The sequence below is a fragment of the Canis lupus genome, chromosome 24 (assembly GCF_003254725.2).
Source record: "Canis lupus dingo isolate Sandy chromosome 24, ASM325472v2, whole genome shotgun sequence".
NCBI lineage: Eukaryota > Metazoa > Chordata > Mammalia > Carnivora > Canidae > Canis > Canis lupus.
In genome coordinates this window covers 4,798,991-4,817,413 of record NC_064266.1, presented here as the reverse complement: position 1 = coordinate 4,817,413, position 18,423 = coordinate 4,798,991, and the positions used below count along the sequence as shown (strand labels likewise).

The following is an 18,423-nucleotide window of genomic DNA, read 5'->3' as shown; positions in this document are numbered from 1 at the left end:
GTTCATCTCTCACCCTCTCTCTCTCTCTCTCCCCCTTTCTCTCCTGCCATCATTTCCATCAGAATCTCAGTGGGGTCTTTGACTCCTGAATGACTTGGTATTTTGGTCACATAACTCGTTGCACAAATATGGTATTGGGGAAATCTGTCAGCAGTGATATTAAAAAAACAGTCGCAGAGGTTTTAGTTGTGGTTCAGTGTGAACTAGCTGTTTGGGAAGACTTTCCAGCAAAGGCAAGGTGATCATAAGCTGTTACAGGAATTAATTATCTTCAGAGAAGATTATAGTTTTGGTTTTCTTGGTGCCAGGCACGCCCAGATTAGATTGTCTTCCATTCTGAGTATTTCGGTTTCAAAAGGTTGTATAGAGGAACTGGGGATGTTCAAAGGCAAGTGGTAAGTGTGGTGAAGGGGACTTGAAACTGTCATAAGGAGAATGATTGAAGGATCTAGAAAAGATACCACTGAAGACACATAGGGTGTGAGATCTGTATTCAATAATCAAAGGCCTCTTCTATGAAGAGGGCATCAGATTTGTTGGTTGTGTATGTCACCAAAGGGGAAAACTAGAACCGGTGATAGGAGTTGCTGGGAAATAGAATTTCACCCAGTATGAAGAAAGACCTTATTAAGCCTCTGCACTATCCATGCCTGGAATGGACTGCCTGTGGAGGGCGTGCGCTCTGATGCTGCAGGAGTTCAAATGTGGTCTATGTGATAACGTGGCAGGTGTGTTGTAGAGAGTTGGTGTGAGTCAGGATTAGGTTTGTGAGTGCAACAGGTTGGCAGCCAGGGCTGGGATATTGATTTCATCATCACTCAGCATCATTGGGGCTGAGGCCCTTCCTATGTGGCTCTGCCACCTTTATGTGCTGCCTGCAGTCCAGGATGGTAACTGGGCTCTCACTATATTTGAGCAGCAGGAGGGAAAGACCTGCACCTTCCCATGAGAATGCCCCCTACAAATCACAAAGGATGTTTCCAACGAAGCTGAGTTACATGGCCACATGCAAGGCAGGCTGGGAAATGTAGGGTTTTTTTTCCAGGGAACCATCGGTTCCATGACTAAGGAAGGAGAGAAGGGTGGACATTTAGGGCCAAAGAGCCCTCTCTGTCCCTGGAGGGGTCAGGCATTCTGAGATACCTGAACCAGATGAATTTGTGTTCTGCCCAGTTCTGAAATCCTGTTTGATAAGAATTGGATACATAGCTGGCATCATGGTGTGTTTATCTGCCCAAATATGTGAACTGAAATTTTGAACAGTATTTTCCTCTAACTCCAAAAAGGCTAGAATATAATAATTCACGTACAGCCGAAGACTCAGTGTTTTGAGGCAGTGAATTAACTTGAGAAGGATTTCCGGCAGGCTTGGGTATTTCCCCTACCAGAGGAGAATGAGGTGAGCTGGACTCGTTTTCTCAGTAGATAACCTGTTAAGCCTGTGGGTTTATCAGTGAAGGGTTTTTTTGTTTTCTCTTTCTTTTGAAATAATTCAGATTCACAAGAAATTACAAAAATAGTACAGAGAGGCCTGCCCATACTATTCTACCTGGCAGCTCCCAGCAGTAGCATCTTACAGAACTGTAGTGCAGTGTCCCAACCAGGAACTGACATTGGTATGATAAAAAGAACTGTATTATAGTCCCTACTTGGATTTCACCAGTTTGTGTCGGTGCTCATTTTTTTTAACGTGTGGGTGTCCATAGTATGAGACTGTACCACCTATAGATGTGTGTAACCATCACTGTGGTGAAGATTTAGAACTGTTCTAGAGAGTCCTGTCTTTGATATTTTGAAAACAGTGTCTAAGTACAAATTGAACTTGCCATCTCCCATTTGAGTTAGTAGCACCTTCATGGATGTGGTTTTTTTTCCTTCTTTCAGTTACTGTTGTGAACACCAAGGAAGCATCTGAATGGCATTCATTCATCCTAAACATTCACTTTCTTCTTTTCTTCCTAGAGGCCACATGGTGATGGGAGACTCTTTCAACACTTCTCTCTTCAAACAGACGTTCCAAAGAATTTTTAGTAAAGATTTCAATGGAGATTTCCGCATGGCATTTGGTGCTACATTGGAAGTGAAGGTATGATGGCTTTCTAACTCTTGAACGGAGGATTAGTGTTCTTGGTAGTCAGATTTGTAGAAGCCTAATTTGCTGGACACAGGCATCTAACGGTAAATTAAAAGGTTCCCAGCAAAATAGTTGAACAAGGTATATTGATTCTGTCCCTTTGCTTCTTGAAGATGACCTGTATATTAATTAACGTTCCAAAGTACTGTCTGATTCCCCTGCAGGCTCTGCTCTAGGACAGCCCATCTAAGAAGGGTGGGGCCTGAGCACAGAGGCAACCACATGGTGTTGAGTGCCCCTCCACCCTGCCTTGCCCACATGGGTCACCGCATTCACAGAACTGTGTTGATATTTAGTAGCACTTGCCTGCAGGCCAGCCAGAGAACAGGAAAATAATGCAGCACTATGAGCGTGATCTTGTTTTTTTCTTGAGAAAACATTAGAAGGAGCTGTTACATGATAGGATTAGCATTACTGCTTTGAGAATTGGAGATAATCATTAAATCTTTTATTTTTTTATTATTTTTTTAAAAGATTTATTTATTTATTTATTCATGATAGACACAGAGATTGAGAGAGAGGTAGAGACACAGGAGGAGGGAGAAGCGGGCTCCATGCCAGGAGCCCGACGCGGGACTCGATCCTGGGACTCCAGGATCGCGCCCTGGGCCAAAGGCAGGTGCCAAACCGCTGAGCCACCCAGGGATCCCCTCATTAAATCATTTAGATTAAACTTTAAACAGTCTTCTCGAATGTTTGAATTATTATTTTTTTAAGTTGAACAGACTTTACTCTAACGAATTGAGCTTTTATTTATTTATTTATTTTTAAGATTTTATTTCTTTAGAGAGGCAGAGACACAGGCAGAGGGAGAAGCAGGCTCCATGCAGGGAGCCTGATGTGGGACTTGATCCCAGGACTCCAGGATTACGTCCTGGGCAGGCGCTAAACCGCTGACCCACCCAGGGATCCCCACGAATTGAGCTTTTAAAGTTTAAGTATATTGGCCTTGTCTTTATGTTGGAGTTTATGAATTAAGTAATTTTAAAGTAACATAAAACAGTATATTCACTGATGAGAAATTATAAGTAATTATTTATGGGATTGGGAAAAATGTAGTTTTTTTTTTTTTTAAGATTTTATTTATTTTATTCATAGACACAGAGAGAGAGAGGCAGAGAGGCAGAGACACAGGCAGAGGGAGAAGCAGGCTCCATGCAGGGAGCCCGATGTGGGAATTGATCCCGGGTCTCCAGGATCACACCCCAGGCTGCAGGCGGCGCCAAACCGCTGTGCCACCGGGGCTGCCCCCAAAAATGTAGTATTGTTAGAATTATTTTCTATGGGTATAATCATTTCAAAGTTGGGGGACTACCTGGCTGGCTCAGTCAGAAGAGCATGAGACTCTTAATCTCGGGGTTGTGAATTTGAGCTCCATGTTGGGTATAGGGATTACTTAAGTAAATAAACTTAGAAAAAAAAAAGTAAAGCAAATCCTTTGTTTAAAAAAAATTTCAAAGGTGGGAGAGTTGAAAATGCTGCATCATATTTGGAACAAAGTTAATGCAGTTTAAAAGGAGAATTTTATTAAAGTTTGCATCAGATCATAGTGGGCATGGAAAAGCTTGTAAGAGCATGATCCACGTAGGATTTCTTATTGGTGGAATGATAATGGTGCCCTATTTTTCCTGGAAGTTTTAGCTATGTCTTTTGTGGGAGTGCAGTTCTGCATGAATTTTAACTTTATATTCTTGTGTATTTCCCTTTTAGACTTCTCGGGAACTGAAAGTTGCAGGAGCCATTGGTCCTTGTGTGTCTCTGAATGTGAAAGGACCATGTGTGTCAGAAAACGTAAGGAAAGCTCCATCATCCTCATCTCCTATGCCTCAGGATTTAACCCATTAGAAACGTCAGAGCAGGGTAGCCTTAGATCCTGTCACTTGTCGGGATGTGTCTTTGATGAGGGGAGAAGGGTCAGCTCTTGATGATGACCACAGCTCTGAGATGTGGTGTTATACCTGTCTGTCCATCCATCTATCTAGAGGGTCAGAGAGAGGGTCAGAGGAGCCAAGTATCTTGCTGTCTAGGCAAGACAGAGCTGATAACAGAGGAGCTAGAGCCCAGGTTCCCCTAACCCCACTGTCCTTGTGTGTCTACCAGTGAGCCACACACCTGTTCTTTTTAACCATCTAGGCATTCAGCAAGATCCTTCAGGAATAAACCTCTGTGCTTGTTGCCCTTAGGGACAAACCTTTGTCTCACTTCTCAGAGACCATTTTGAATTGGTTGGGCATGAATGACACTGTTGTGTATACAGATAGCTGTGTTCTTTGGGTAAGAAATTTTCAGAATATGTGAACTCAGTTAAGTTACACTACACTGGTGGTGAGGTGGTTTTGCTGGTGGCTCACTTCTTCTGCTTGTATTTTAGCTGCCAGGAGAACAAACCATTGGGTCCAATGAGGCCTGTCCAGGGTGGTTCTGGGCTGGGATTGTCCCAATCCCATCCTTCCCTTGTTCTCTTCAGCGAGATGGTGGTGTGTAGAGCCAGACATGGATACAAGGGCACAGATCTGCCTGTGCCAATCTTGTGGCCCGGACAACATACTTAATGCTCTGGGATTCAACTGAGTCTTTATCTGGAAAGTGGGGATAGTAATAGTACCTCACTTGACGAGCGCTGTTGGAAGAGCTAAAGGAGTAAGTTCAGGTAGAATGCTCAGAAGAGCCCCTGGCACAGTGAAAGCTCATGCCAGATTTCATTTTTCACATCCTCACTTTGTCTTCATTAGCAGTGAACATTGACTTAGTGACTACTTTGGTTAACCTTTTGTTGAAGTTGCCAGATGCAGAGTGATTTGATCAAGAGAATATTCCTGTAATCCCTTGGGTTAGGCGGGTAGCTGCCCAAAGCCTGTCTAAGGAGTCCCTCATTTCCCCAGTGTACTTGGGGACTTGTACCCCCAATTCCCGGCAGGGTGTCAGAAGGTTCTAAAATATGTTCCATAGACTTAAAATCTGCCTAAGAAGATGATTTTTATGAATCAGTATGAGCTGATTAGCTGTTCTAGCGTCCGGTAGGGATCAGCCATGAGATTTCGGGATGGGAATTGGAGGATGCAAAGAGGGGGAAATAAATTCAACATACAGAGAAGCTTAAAGAAGAGTGTGAGGAGTCCTGCACACGTACCATTTAGAGTCAGCACTTGTTAACATATAGTTATACTTGTCCTCTTTCTTTGCATTATTTGCTCTATCTAGCTGGTCATTATGTCTCTGCCATGTTCACTTTATCATGCTTCCCAGAACCTTGAAACAACATGCTGTAGACGTCATGACACTTAATCTTTCAGTGTGCATCTTCTAAAATTAAGGATGTTCTCCTACCACGACATTATAGCAAACCCAAGAAAACAATAATTTGCTAATACCATCCATGTCTAGTCATATTTTCCTAATTTCTCCCCAAATGCCCTTCAGAGTGGTTTTTTCCACCCTCTAACCAGTATTGCATCTAGCATAATATAGCCTTAGACTTTTTTTTTTTTTTTTAAGATTTTATTTATTTATTCATGACAGACAGAGACAGAGGAAGAAGCAAACTCCATGCAGGAAGCCCAATGTGGGACTCAATCCCGGAACTCTGGGATCACACCCTGAGCCAAAGGGAGACGGTCAACCCCTGAGCCACCCAGGTGTCTCTATCCTTAGTCTTTTAAAATTTGGAACCGTCTTCCTGTTCCTCAGGGGTTTTTGCTTGTTTTATTTGATGACACTGATTTGTTGAATAGATCGTGCCAAGCAAGCACTGGTGTCTTCTGCAATAAAGTATTGCATATTCTTGCTGTATGCGATTATTTCCTTGTAGTGGTGGTGAACTGGTTTCTATCCTTCCTATATTTTCTGTAAGGTGGAAGTTAGATTAGCAATTAGATTCAGGTTAGACCTTTTTATCTACCACAGTTCCTGAGTGGTCTTACACTTCATGTGTGTTTCTTCAAGAGGCACTTCTGTCCAGTCACGTGTTAGTGGCACTGAGTTAGACAGTGTGAAGGTGATGACTGCCCCATGTCTTACTGTCACAAGGGCACATTTCCTTTTTTGCCATTAGCAAGAAGTCCGTTGAACGAGGGGCACCTGAGTGGCTCAGCGGTTGAGCCTTTGGCTCAGGGCCTGATCCCGAGGTCCCTGGATCAAGTCCCACTTTGGGCTTCCTGCAGGGAGCCTGCTTCTCCCTCTGTCTGTGTCTCTGCCTTTCTCTCTGTATCTTATGAATAAATAAATAAAATCTTAAAAAAAAATCTGTTGAACGAGATTGTGGCAAAATAGGAATACTCTGTGTGCCAACCACCTTTCCACCTGATGGTTTTAGCATCCATTGATTATTCTTACCTGATTCATTGTTTCCTTTTTTTTTTATTTTTTTTTAATTTTTATTTATTTATGATAGTCACACAGAGAGAGAGGCAGAGACACAGGCAGAGGGAGAAGCAGGCTCCATGCACTGGGAGCCTGACATGGGATTCGATCCCGGGTTTCCAGGATCGCGCCCTGGGCCAAAGGCAGGCGCTAAACCGCTGCGCCACCCAGGGATCCCTGAATCATTGTTTCATCGGAGGTTATAAAATGGCAATTTCCTGATCTCATCTTTGTAATTACTCTGGTAAAAGCAGAGTAAATGCTTACATAAGGAATTTGTCTGGTAGGGAGAAAATGTATTTTTGGGGCTCGGAAGGTTTCTGGCCCACTGAGGTGTTTGTGCTGATAGAAGAGTGAAAATTTTCTTTTTTCTTTTTCCTCTACTCCTCTTGATTTCTTTCTTTCTTTCTTTCTTTCTGGAGTTTGCTTGAGATTCTCTCTCTCCCTCTGCCCTTCCCTTCACTTGCTGGCTCTCTAATAAATAGATAAATCTAAAAAATAAAAAATAAAAAATCCTTAATTTTAGAGGTCTGTAATAAATCTTAAATCTTATTCTGGCTTTTAATTGTACTTTTAAATTTAAATTTTAGAATATTTTATTTATTCATGAGAGACACAGAAGAGAGAGAGAGGCAGAGACAGGGAGAGGGAGAAGCAGTCTCCATGCAGGGAGCCCAATGCGGGATTCAATCCTGGGACTCCAGGATCACACCCTGGGCCAAAGGCAGATGCTAAACTGCTGAGCCACCCAGGCGTCCCTAAATTAAAATTTTCATTTGGAATGAGGTGATCTAAGTAGCCTACCGTTCTTAGAGTCAGTACTTTTTATTATTAATTAACCACAGCAGTAGCTTTTTTTTTTTTTTTTTTTTTTTTTTTATTCCTCTTTTCACCCTAGGAACTTGGTGTTGGTGGCACGAATCAGTGGAAAATCTGTGGCCTGGATCCCACATCTACACTTGGCATCTATTTTGAAGTAGTCAACCAGGTGAGTTGGATTTCTTCATGAGTATTCATGTGTCAGTGTTGTGTTTTCTGATTTATCACAGACTGTTGGCTCCTGGCTTCTTTAGACTGATGCTACTTCCACCTTATGTTTGCCTGAAACCAGTCCAGCATGATCTTTATTTTCCTCTCAGGGTTTGGTCAGAGTCAGATGGCACATTGCTTTTATCACTTAACTTGTTGGACTGCTAAGCTTATCAGAAGCGGAATAGCTTTTACTGGCCTTCTTAATGTTCGTGAATTTTTGAGTGTCAGTTTTTTCCCCAGTATTCTATTTTTAAAAATTCTAATTTACAGAAAAATGGAAAGAACTGTACAGTCAGTATTTGTATACCTGTCATTTGGATTCTTTTTTTTTTTTCTTTTTTTTTTTTGTCACTTGGATTCTGTAGTTAATATTTTACTATATTTATTTTGCTTTGCCATATTCCATTTATCAATCTTATTTTTCATGCTTTTTTTTTTTTTTTTTTTTTTTTTGAGGTAAAAGTTATGTAGAGTGAAATGCCCAGATTTTAAGTGTACCATTCAGAATGCATCAAGGACCACTCTGTCACTACTGTGTCAGTTGTTTTGGGAAGAGCACAGGGGGCGCTGTGACCCTTTGTGTTTGAGTCATACCTGTAACAGTAACCAGGTGTATGGCCTGTTGCCTGCAGCACAACGCCCCCGTCCCCCAAGGAGGCAGAGGCGCCATCCAGTTTGTCACGCAGTATCAACACTCCAGCACCCAGAGACGCATCCGTGTGACCACCATTGCCAGAAAGTGAGCAGTCCCAGCTTTTCTGTTCAGCCACCAGTGTTTTTCCTTTGAAGAGATAATTTAGCATCTTTTAGTTTATCTTTGTAATTCCATTAAGTGGTTCTCACCAGTCCTCACTGGTTTATTTGATCAGAGGAGGGGGAAGAGGAAGAGGCATTGCCGGCCAACCTAGTTAGGCCTGCAGGCACTTGGCTAGAAGAATCCTCTTTTGGTAGGAATAAGTTCATTAAAAATTAAGTTTTATTATTTTCAGATAAGTAGCCCATAAATACATCCTCCTTGTAAAAAATTCGAGCAGCTCATAAGTATATGAAGAATGAATCTCTTTACCCACTTTCCCCAGAGGTGAAATGCTATTATTGCACTGGTGTTATCTTCACAGGCCCATTTCCATGGAGTTCTAGGTCATATGTGTGTATATTGTGCATGTATGACTTCTTATGTTGGCATGTTTGTAAACTTTTTTCAGTAATGTGTTAGGGACATCTTCCCTCTTAATACATACAAGCTGTTCGTTCCCTGTAATGGCTGCATAGCATTGCACAGTTTGGATGGCATGTATCACTTGTCTCTTAAAGGAATTTCAGATCCTACCTTCCTTCCAACAGTGCTGCATTCATGTGTTTAGATCTTTATGTATGTTGAGTATTTCTTTCCAGCCACTTCACAAAAGTAGAATTTTGTATCCTGTGAAACTACTCTTTTAAAAAGCTAATCCGTATTTTCCCCAATAGTGTAAGGAGAGTGTCTTGTTCTTATGCTATCTTGTAGAACGTTGGGAAGTTTTCTGTAATTTTTTCTTTGCTCTTAGAGCCTTCAGAGATCACATGAGGATAAATGAAAATGTATGTAAAACTGTTGGTTCCTTACTGACATTGCAGTTCTGATCTATGTCACCTTAGATGAAGGAGTGGGATTTAGGCGTCTTTATCTTACTGGAAGGCTGACTTTCTGGTCTCTCTCAAGTGGTTAAGTATGGCACTAATCCTGGATTTGTCAGTTGGGCAGATGCACAGAGCCAGCTCCGGCACATAGAAGCAGCATTTGACCAGGAGGCTGCAGCAGTCTTGATGGCTCGACTGGGAGTGTTCCGTGCGGAATCGGAGGAGGGGCCCGATGTGCTCCGGTGGCTGGACCGACAGCTCATCCGACTGGTGAGTTGGGAACTGTGGCACCAGGTTCAGTTGTAATCTCTGCTCTGTGTTTAAGAAAAGAAAACTGGTACTTATGACTATATTTTCATCCAGTCAGTCAGCAAGCACTTTTTGTTGCTTACCTTATGCCAAACAATGGACGTTCTGGGAATGACCAGAGAAGTATTACACATGCATTTTCCCCTCAAGGGCTTACGTCATGGGGAAAAACAAGACTCACAGGACATTATTTATTTATTTATTTGTTTGTTTGTTTATTTAATTTTTTTAAACGATTTTATTTGTTTATTCAATGAGAGACAGACACAGAGAGAGAGAGAGAGGCAGAGACACAGGCAGAGGGAGAAGCAGGCTTCATGCAGGGAGTCCGATGTGGGACTCGATCCCGGGACTCCGGGATCATGCCCTGAGCCAAAGGCAGACGCTCAACCACTGAGCCACCCAGGCATCCCTCACAGGACATTCAGAGAAGGATGCAAATTTGTGTAGATTTAGATGAGTCCCTGTGGATGCTGTGGTTCTATATTCTCCTTTCAGATTTTAGAGGGTTTTTTTTAGCAATAGGAGTCCATGGCCCCAGTGAGTGTAGAGATGCCTCATGTGTTATTCTGGGTCTAATTAGGAGACAAACACAAGTAATTTAAACAAGGAAAGCATTAATAAGCTTGTGGGACAGGCTGTGCATTTCAACTTATGCTGGGGACCTGGAGAAACCATGGGAGCACAGATTGTATGGTGAGGAGAAGCAGTGAAGGTGTGGCTTAATTGTAGAATGTAGAATTGTAAAATTGTAGAATTTTACTTATGAATTTATTTTAATTTTTATTTTGAAGTATGGGTGACATACAATATAATTTTAGCTTCAGGCGCACTACATAGTGATTCAACAATTCTATCAGAATGCCTGGATTTTAAAGTAAGTCATTGCCTTAAATGTTGCTTGGGGGTGGTGGTGCTTAGGTGTGATTTTTTAAGCAGGGACATGCCATCAGCATGATGGCTTATGTTTACATTCACCATAACCATATGAAATAAACTGGAAGGTAAAAGGCTTCTGACAGGGAGAGGAGTGGAGGATGCTGGAAGCTCAAGGGAGCGGCAACCGGGTGGTGGTAGGACAGTTGGAGGGGAGGAGAAAAAAGTTTGGAATCCGGATGTATGCTGAAAGAAGAATTGCTAAAACTTGCTCAAACTGTATGTGAAATCAAAAACCAAAAAGTCAGCATTGACTTGGGGAGCCTGGGTGGCTCAGTTAAGCATCTGCTTTTGGCTCAGGTCATGATATCGAGGTCCTAGATTGAGCCCTGCATCAGGCACTCTGCTTGGTAGGGAGCCTGCTTCTGCCTTTCCCTCTGCCCCTTTCCTGCTTGTGCTTTTTCTCTATTATTTCCCTCTTTCAGACAAATAAATAAAATCTTAAAAAAAAAACAAAAACGACAAGATTTGAGTATGGGTGACTATAAGGATGATGGAGAGGTAAAAGAGATAGAAGATGGGAAGGGTGAAGGAAGGAGTAATTTTTTTTTATATGATAAATTCAATTTATTTTATTCGTGAACTTGTGAAAGTATGTCCAAGGGAAGCTGTCCTATAGTTGGGTAGAAGTTCCCATAGGAGCTCAGGTTAGAGGCAGCACTGGAGGGAGGGGTGATGACATCAGTCTGGCTCTCCTGTTACTTGTAGCTGAGGCAGTGAGGATGGGAGCAGGGAGCAAGAGCTAGCCTCTAAGGGACCCACAGTTAGGAGGTAGGAAGATGAAGGGCTATGGAACAAGACAGAGAAGGATTAGGTAGGAGAAATAGGAACATGCTATGTTAGCGGCTGAAGGAGAATTTCACAAAGCTTGGGGGAGCCACTTGATTGGTGGTGCTGAGGAATCCAGGAAGGTAAAAGCCATACAAGGTCATCGGACTTGGTAGCAGCGGGTAACTGTCAGAGATGGGTTTTCTTTCAGTGGTAGAAGGTCCGATTCTCTACAGGCCAAGGAGATGTGTGAAACAAAGAGGTAATAAAAGCGAGAAGAGAAAATGTTCAGAAACTTGTCTTTGAAAGAAGGAAGAAGATTGAGCTGTAGCGTCCCAGACTTAGAGGCTTTCCCTATGGAAAAGGTGCCTGAGAGAGCTTCTCGAGCCACCGACTGGTCAGAGCAGTCGTCTGGTGTTGTGCCCTGGGAGCTGCTTAGAAATGCAGGAACTCTCGGGGTCGGTCTGTAGAATCAGAATCTGTTCAGCAACACCCTGCGTGATGGTGATGGGTCTGCCTGGCTGTGCCCGAGAAGTTCTGGTCCGGACCCTCAGTCAGAGTTGAGAGTGGGATGCAGCTCTCCCATTGCCAGGGTTTTTCCAGGTGACACTAACTTGACCTTTTTTCTCGCCTTTTTCTTTCTTTCTTTCTTTGTCTCTCTCTCTCTGTCTCTTTTTTTTTCCTGTTTTCTTTCAACAGTGTCAGAAGTTTGGACAGTATAATAAAGAAGACCCCACTTCATTTAGGTTATCAGATTCCTTCTCTCTGTATCCTCAGGTAAGAAGTATTTTTTAAACAACTGGAGAATAAATTGTGATAGAAATCAAACTTGCTGCTCCCAGGCTAAAGTGAAGAATCGGTGTGTTTTGAGGCTCCGTCTATAAGTGAAGGTTGTTCAGTTCAGGATGGATACTGCGACGGTGTGCGAGACACTGCCTCAGCCCTACAGGAGACAGATGACATGTGGAGAGACGATAAATAGTGGCTTCACAATTCCCATGAAAAAGTAAAACAGGATCGGTGCTGAAGGCCACAGCAAGATCTTTTATTTTGTAGCGGTTCTGGGTAGGCAGCTACCTCAGCAGCAACTCAAGGAAGTGAAGCACATGTGAAGGTGAATATAACAAAATGGGACCCCAGAGAATGACATATATTTAATGAGACATGTCTGGTGATGGTGCTGTATCGTAGCTGGGGATTAGTAGTAAGAAGCAGCTCCTGTGCATTGTGCACAAGCTGGGCATCTGGGAGCCCTTGGGCAGTGAGAGGAGGGAGAGAGTGCACTCAGTGTGAAGCTGCTATCAGGAGTCCATGCATATGCCTCTCCTGAACATCCATCCTCCTCTGTAAATGAGGAAGCTACGGCTTAGCATGGTGAGTGGTCATGAGGATGGCACACCAAGGTGGATAGAGTGTCACTGCCAGGCCAGGCACCCGTTAACGTTTGGTGGGTGCAGGCCCGCTCCACGTCTGGGGCCCACGGCTCTCAGGTGGTCCCTTCACAAATGCAGCTTTCTCGAACTGGAAGCAGAGCCAACTTTTTCCCTTCCCCCCAAGATGCCTTAATAATGAATAAGTAGAAAGCAGAAAACTTTCATTTTTAACTTTCATGCACTCAAATATTCTAGTAGGTATTATTTGTTTGATTATTCAGTTTAGAAGGGGGACACAGATTTCAGTCATGAACTTGTCTTGTATAGCTTGGACTCTCAGGGCTAACGGGGGGCCATAGGGGTCATTTCACTTGACCCCCAGCCCAAGTCAGGGCTCTGTGGTCCCTGATGCGTGCCCCTGTGGCCTGTGCTAGGGCAGTTGAAGCTCTACAGTGTTGTGTAAGGAGCTCTGGACTTGCCAGAGTTCAAGTGGAGTTCTAGCACTTGCTCTGCTACTGTTGATCCAGGATGAGGTCCTGAACCCCCATGGATATTGGTTTCCTTTTTATTAGGAAGGAATGGGTCCAGAGAAGTGGTTTGCAGTCTCATTAAGGCTGTGGAATCCTTTCTCTGAGAGAACCCCCTCAAAAGCCAGCACATTTAAAGCAGATAGACATGCAGCTGCTCTAGTTGTGCCCACGTACCACCCTTACCCACCGGGTACTGCTGGAGCACCCCCCGCCCCATCTTGGCCAAGGGACCTGATAAGACTGAAGAGGAAAACCATTGAATTGAAGTGGTTTGTAAGATTCGTTTTGCTGAGGCATCTAGGTTAGAGGTCAAGCGCCGAGTCTCTGGAGCCAGATATCTGGAATAAAGCAGTTCCGCTCCTCAGTGTGAGTGGCCTTGGGTGAGTTGCCTGTTCTGCAGCTTGCTCACCCATAAACTAGGGATGGTAAGAGAACCTACTTTGTGGGTTTGTTAGAAGGATTAAGTCATTCTTATCAAGTGCCTTGCACAAAGGGTGTATTGAATATCAGCCATGATTATTATGTAGAAACTGATGGTTCAATATTTGGAGTCTCAGTCTTTATATGTCTCAGGGCAGCTCATTTTCATGTTCTGGCACCTCTTTGTGTCTTTTCTTCTTTTCTTTTCTCTTCTCTTCTCTTCTCTTCTCTTCTCTTCTCTTCTCTTCTCTTCTCTTCTCTTCTCTTCTCTTTTCTTTTCTTTTCTTCTTTCTTTTTTTTTTTTAACGTGGGGCTTGAGCTCAGAACTTTTGAGATCAAGATCTGAGATCAGGGCAGCCCCAGTGGCGCAGCGGTTTAGCGCCGCCTGCAGACCAGGGCGTGATCCTGGAGACCCTGGATCGAGTCCCACGTCAGGCTCTCTGTATGATGCCTGCTTCTTCCTCTGCCTGTGTCTCTGCCTCTCCCTCTCTCTGTCTCTATGAATAAATAAATAAAATCTTAAAAAAAAAAAAAAAAAAAGACCTGAGATCAAGAGTTGGATGCTTAATGAGCCATCCAGGCGCCCTATTTTATTTTTTTATTTTTATTTTTTTAAGTATTGACACCTCTCTAGAGTGAGCTAAAAGTCAGCCATGCACCTTCTGATCCTCAGAGTAAAGAACACACCTCTCCAGCCTCATATTTGTCCCTCTGTTACTTGCACCCCTGATGCCAGTGTAGCAGCTTGAGTCCTCAGCAGTCCAGCCTCTCATCTGTTACTGCAGCTGGAGCTCCCTCCCTCTGGCCTCCTCATGCACGGCTCCCATTGACTTGGGAAGCCTCCTGCTTCCCCATCCCATCCTACTAGTATTGACTTGCATTGTACTCACAACTTTTTATTGTGGCTGCCTGGAGTGTGCCTTTTCCTTATGGTATTGTGGCCTCTCTAGAGCAGATGTTCTGTCTCCAACCTGGCCCAGTGACCCAGAAATAAATACTGCTTTGCCTTCCCCTTACATGTGGAGGCTTTGACATACCCAAAGGGCCCCACTCCCTTTCTGAAAAATAATGTTTATAATTGTGAAAAACACATACAATTTGCCATTTTAACCATTTTTAAGTATGCAGTTCAGTAATTTTCAGTATCTTCACATTGTTATCCAGTAGATCTCCAGAACTTTCTTGTCCTGCAAAACTGAAACTCTCTACTTATTCAATAACAACTTCCAGTTCCCTCTTCCTCCAGGCCCTGGTACTACCATTGTTCTTTCTGCTTCCATGAACTCAGAGACCTGTGTCTGAAAGTGGTGCTTCTCTTTCAGAGACCTAAGGCAAGACTGTTGTCTGGGTGTCTAAGAAAGTTACAGCTGTATGCATTTTCTTTTTTTTTTTTCCTTTATAAATTCAGTTCATGTTCCATCTTCGAAGATCTCCATTTCTCCAAGTGTTTAACAACAGCCCTGATGAGTCGTCGTATTATAGGCACCATTTTGCCCGGCAGGATCTAACCCAGTCCCTCATCATGATCCAGCCCATTCTGTACTCCTATTCGTTTCATGGGCCACCAGAGGTGAGGCTTAGTGAATGCTTTTCTTAGAATTGGAATCACCTAATATGAGGTGTTTTTTTTTTTCCAGCAAGTTTACTCTTAGACCAAAGCTGTAAAAAAAAAAAAAAACTTTGAATCTTTATAGTAATTTAACATTATTTCTGATTATTAAGAAATGCACATAGGTAAAAGTCACAAGACATATAAAGAACGCCTACTATCTGTGGAAGGCAGGATTACATGTAAAAAAACTTATAAAAATATGTGGGTACTTTTTTTCTCAACGTGTTCATATTCTTTGGCCTAGTATATGCCTTGTGCCTGAAGGAAATCCTCTTTTATACAGAAAAAATGTTGTTCGAAGAAATAGTAAAATGAGCTATTATTGTAGAAATTGGTACAACAATCCAAGTATTTAATAGTAGGAGAGTAAGTAATCTAGGAAATATTTACAAAGTTCATGTAATATGATAAAATATCAAGGTGTTACATGAAGGGGAACCTGGCTCACTCAGTTGGTAGAGAAGGTGACCCTTTATCTTGGGGTCATGAGTTCATACCCCACATTGGAGTTACTTGGGAAGTAGAGATTACTTAAAAATAAAAATTAAAAAAAAGGAAAAGAAAGATACAAGTATTGAATTTAATTATTTTAAAAAGTGCCTGTCTGGGTGGGTTGGCATAGCTTGGGACTCGATCTCTGGGTCATGAGTTCAAGCCCTCATTAGGTGTAGATGTTACTAAAAAAAAAGAATAATGTGAAAAAAAATCAAAATAGAAACTTTCCCAAATTATGTATTTTTTAACATATAAGAATTAAAAACTATGTGACTTGGATACAAATTTTCAAATTTTCCTTAACACATTACTTTTATTTTTGAAGTAGAAATATAATGAAAACATGTTTGGTGATAAGTTGTTAAAACTCGTCTTAAAAGCTGTTCTTTTTTATGTAGGCATCACTGTTGTCAGTCATTTATGGCAATAGATTCTTTTTTTTTAAGATTTTATTTATTTATTTATTTATTCATTCATGAGAGACACAGAAAAAGAGGCAGAGGCATAGGAGCAGGCTCCCTCCGGGGAGCCTGATGCGGGACTGGATCCCAGGACCCTGGGGTCATGACCTGAGCCAAAGGCAGACATGCAACCACTGAGCCACTCAGGTGCCCTATGGCAGTAGATTTGAGAGAATGTGTCTCCAGTAGTTAAAATATATTTCTAACACAAAACTGAGAATGTTTGGAATTAACTCTGGTTCCTGGAGCAAAAGATGTCCTTAATCTCTCTTCCCAGTTGATGAGGGATTATTTGGAGCCTCTTTCTAATAGAAGTTGATACTCAGAACTGCTTACCGAGCAGAGAGCGGGAGTCTCCTTAAAGATGGGGAGAACCCCCGTGCTGGGTACCATTGGTAACCAGCCTTGTAACTGTCCTGGAGACACCCCAGGTGGGGGTTGGGGTGGTCACCGTGTGGGACCAGGGGGAAGACCAGTGTTGTCTCTGTCCCTTCTTCTTCAGCCAGTACTGTTGGACAGCAGCAGCATTCTAGCTGACAGAATTTTGCTGATGGATACTTTCTTCCAAATTGTCATTTATCTTGGTGAGGTAAGAAAACATTAATTTATTTCCTTACTATTGTTTTGGCTTTCTTTTTATTCATTCAGGTTTTTATGACATTTGAAATAATTTGGGCTGAGAAGACCTGCTGTTTATTAGAATGAGTATAGCGGCTTTTATTCTATTAGATACATTTTTTTTTCAAGTCCCTAGGGGTATTGGTATCTATAGTAATTTTAATTCCATTTGCTGTAAATAAGTCTCAGGTGGTCCTTCTAAATCGTCCTAACTTAACTGCTTTTCGAGTCGTTAGGCAAGATCACTTTACTTTCCCTCAGCCAACTCTTCACACACACTGTTGTCCTTTTGGAGTTATGTTAGAGTTTCTAGTAAACAATAAGCTTAGGTCTCAAGTTTTCCTTTGATGAAACAACATAGCACACTGACCCTTACACTAGTATGTGGGTCCCTAGGACAACTGTGAATGACTTTCAGGGGAGAGTCCCTTTCTTTCTCAAAGGGGTTTCATAAGAAAGTGAGTAGTTCCTCTGGAGAAAATCCTCTAACTGAGCATTATGTTCATTGATACATTCTTTTCCTTCTGTTGTCCATTCTTTACCTTCAATAAATTGCTTTGGTGATTGACTTGACTTCCTAGTGTCTCTACATTAGACATTGATTTCAAATGTCCTGCAAAGGTATATGTTGTATTTCAGAATATTATTAACAACTTAGGATGAATTAGTTTTCTGATACTAATATGCATTTTATACTTTTTAACTTTTTTCAGCATATAAACACTCACTCTGCTAGCCACTTGCCCATTGGGTCACCAACTGCTGTTCCCACTGGTTCCTATAGGGGCAATAATCATGCTGTGGATATTTATGCCTTCAGCTCACACCTTAAAGACATTCTGACCACAATCCCTGTCTTCTTCATCCACACATTTATTGCATGCTGTGTGTGTGCGAATGATGGGTTCTAAAGATAAAGACAGTGACAGAGTTCTCACTCTCCAAAAGCCCCGAGCCTGCTGGTTGTAAGTGTTCTAATGAACTCTTGGATCCAAACAAGCTTATGGGCATTTCCTCTGTGCTACCAGTCAGAAATTAAGACCTTGAAAATGTTGCTGGAAACCCTGAGAAGAGGAGGAGAGCAGGCTGCAGAAGGAAGCATCTAAAGAGAATCCTCCTTCTGTTACCAGACTAACAGTTCTGTTTTTAAAACCCTCCGATCATTTCCCTTCTCCACTGTTTTCTTTTTTAGTGTCCCCTAAATAACATATGAAAGCACTTCTGATTGTTTATAAAGATATATTAATCAGAGAATATTTCTTGATTTCTTTTTTTTTTTTTTTTTTTTAAATTTTTATTTATTTATGATAGTCACACACACGCAGAGAGAGAGAGAGGCAGAGACACAGGCAGAGGGAGAAGCAGGCTCCATGCACCGGGAGCCCGACGTGGGATTCGATCCCGGGTCTCCAGGATCGCGCCCTGGGCCAAAGGCAGGCGCTAAACCGCAGCGCCACCCAGGGATCCCTATTTCTTGATTTCTTGTGTGCGCAAGTACACAAGGCATTTTCTAGAGCAGTTGCCAGTGGGGATAAAAGAGGGTGAGACATGGTGTTAGCTGAGCTGGGGAGACAGGCTTTACCTTCCATACTGTAGTATTTGCCTTCTACTTGCCTAATGAACATCCATGTATTGATTCTTGCAGCTTTTCTCTCCCCTACCAAGAGTATGCCAACTCAGAGCTCAGGGGAGTTGGGGATGAGTCTGTGACACTAGGAACTGGAGTCGGGTGTAGAGGTGTAGCCCTTAGGAAGAA

The 18,423-nt window shown here is 42.4% G+C and overlaps 1 protein-coding gene across 9 annotated transcripts in view; it reads left to right on the top strand.

Annotated features, from left to right (window-relative positions):
• SEC23B (SEC23 homolog B, COPII coat complex component) overlaps nt 1–18,423 on the top strand; it is a 38,163-nt gene that overhangs the window by 13,746 nt on the left and 5,994 nt on the right. For 5 of the 9 annotated variants that reach the window (XM_049100240.1, XM_049100241.1, XM_025469165.3 and 2 more), the window contains exons 10-17: nt 1,963–2,086; nt 3,845–3,925; nt 7,392–7,481; nt 8,158–8,264; nt 9,262–9,415; nt 11,858–11,935; nt 14,890–15,051; nt 16,552–16,638. In XM_049100240.1, the coding sequence (XP_048956197.1) occupies nt 1,963–2,086; nt 3,845–3,925; nt 7,392–7,481; nt 8,158–8,264; nt 9,262–9,415; nt 11,858–11,935; nt 14,890–15,051; nt 16,552–16,638 (883 nt within the window). The remainder of the gene's footprint in view (nt 1–1,962; nt 2,087–3,844; nt 3,926–7,391; nt 7,482–8,157; nt 8,265–9,261; nt 9,416–11,857; nt 11,936–14,889; nt 15,052–16,551; nt 16,639–18,423) is intronic. The other 4 variants (XM_035705718.2, XM_049100243.1, XM_025469168.3 and 1 more) reach the window with 2 other exon arrangements.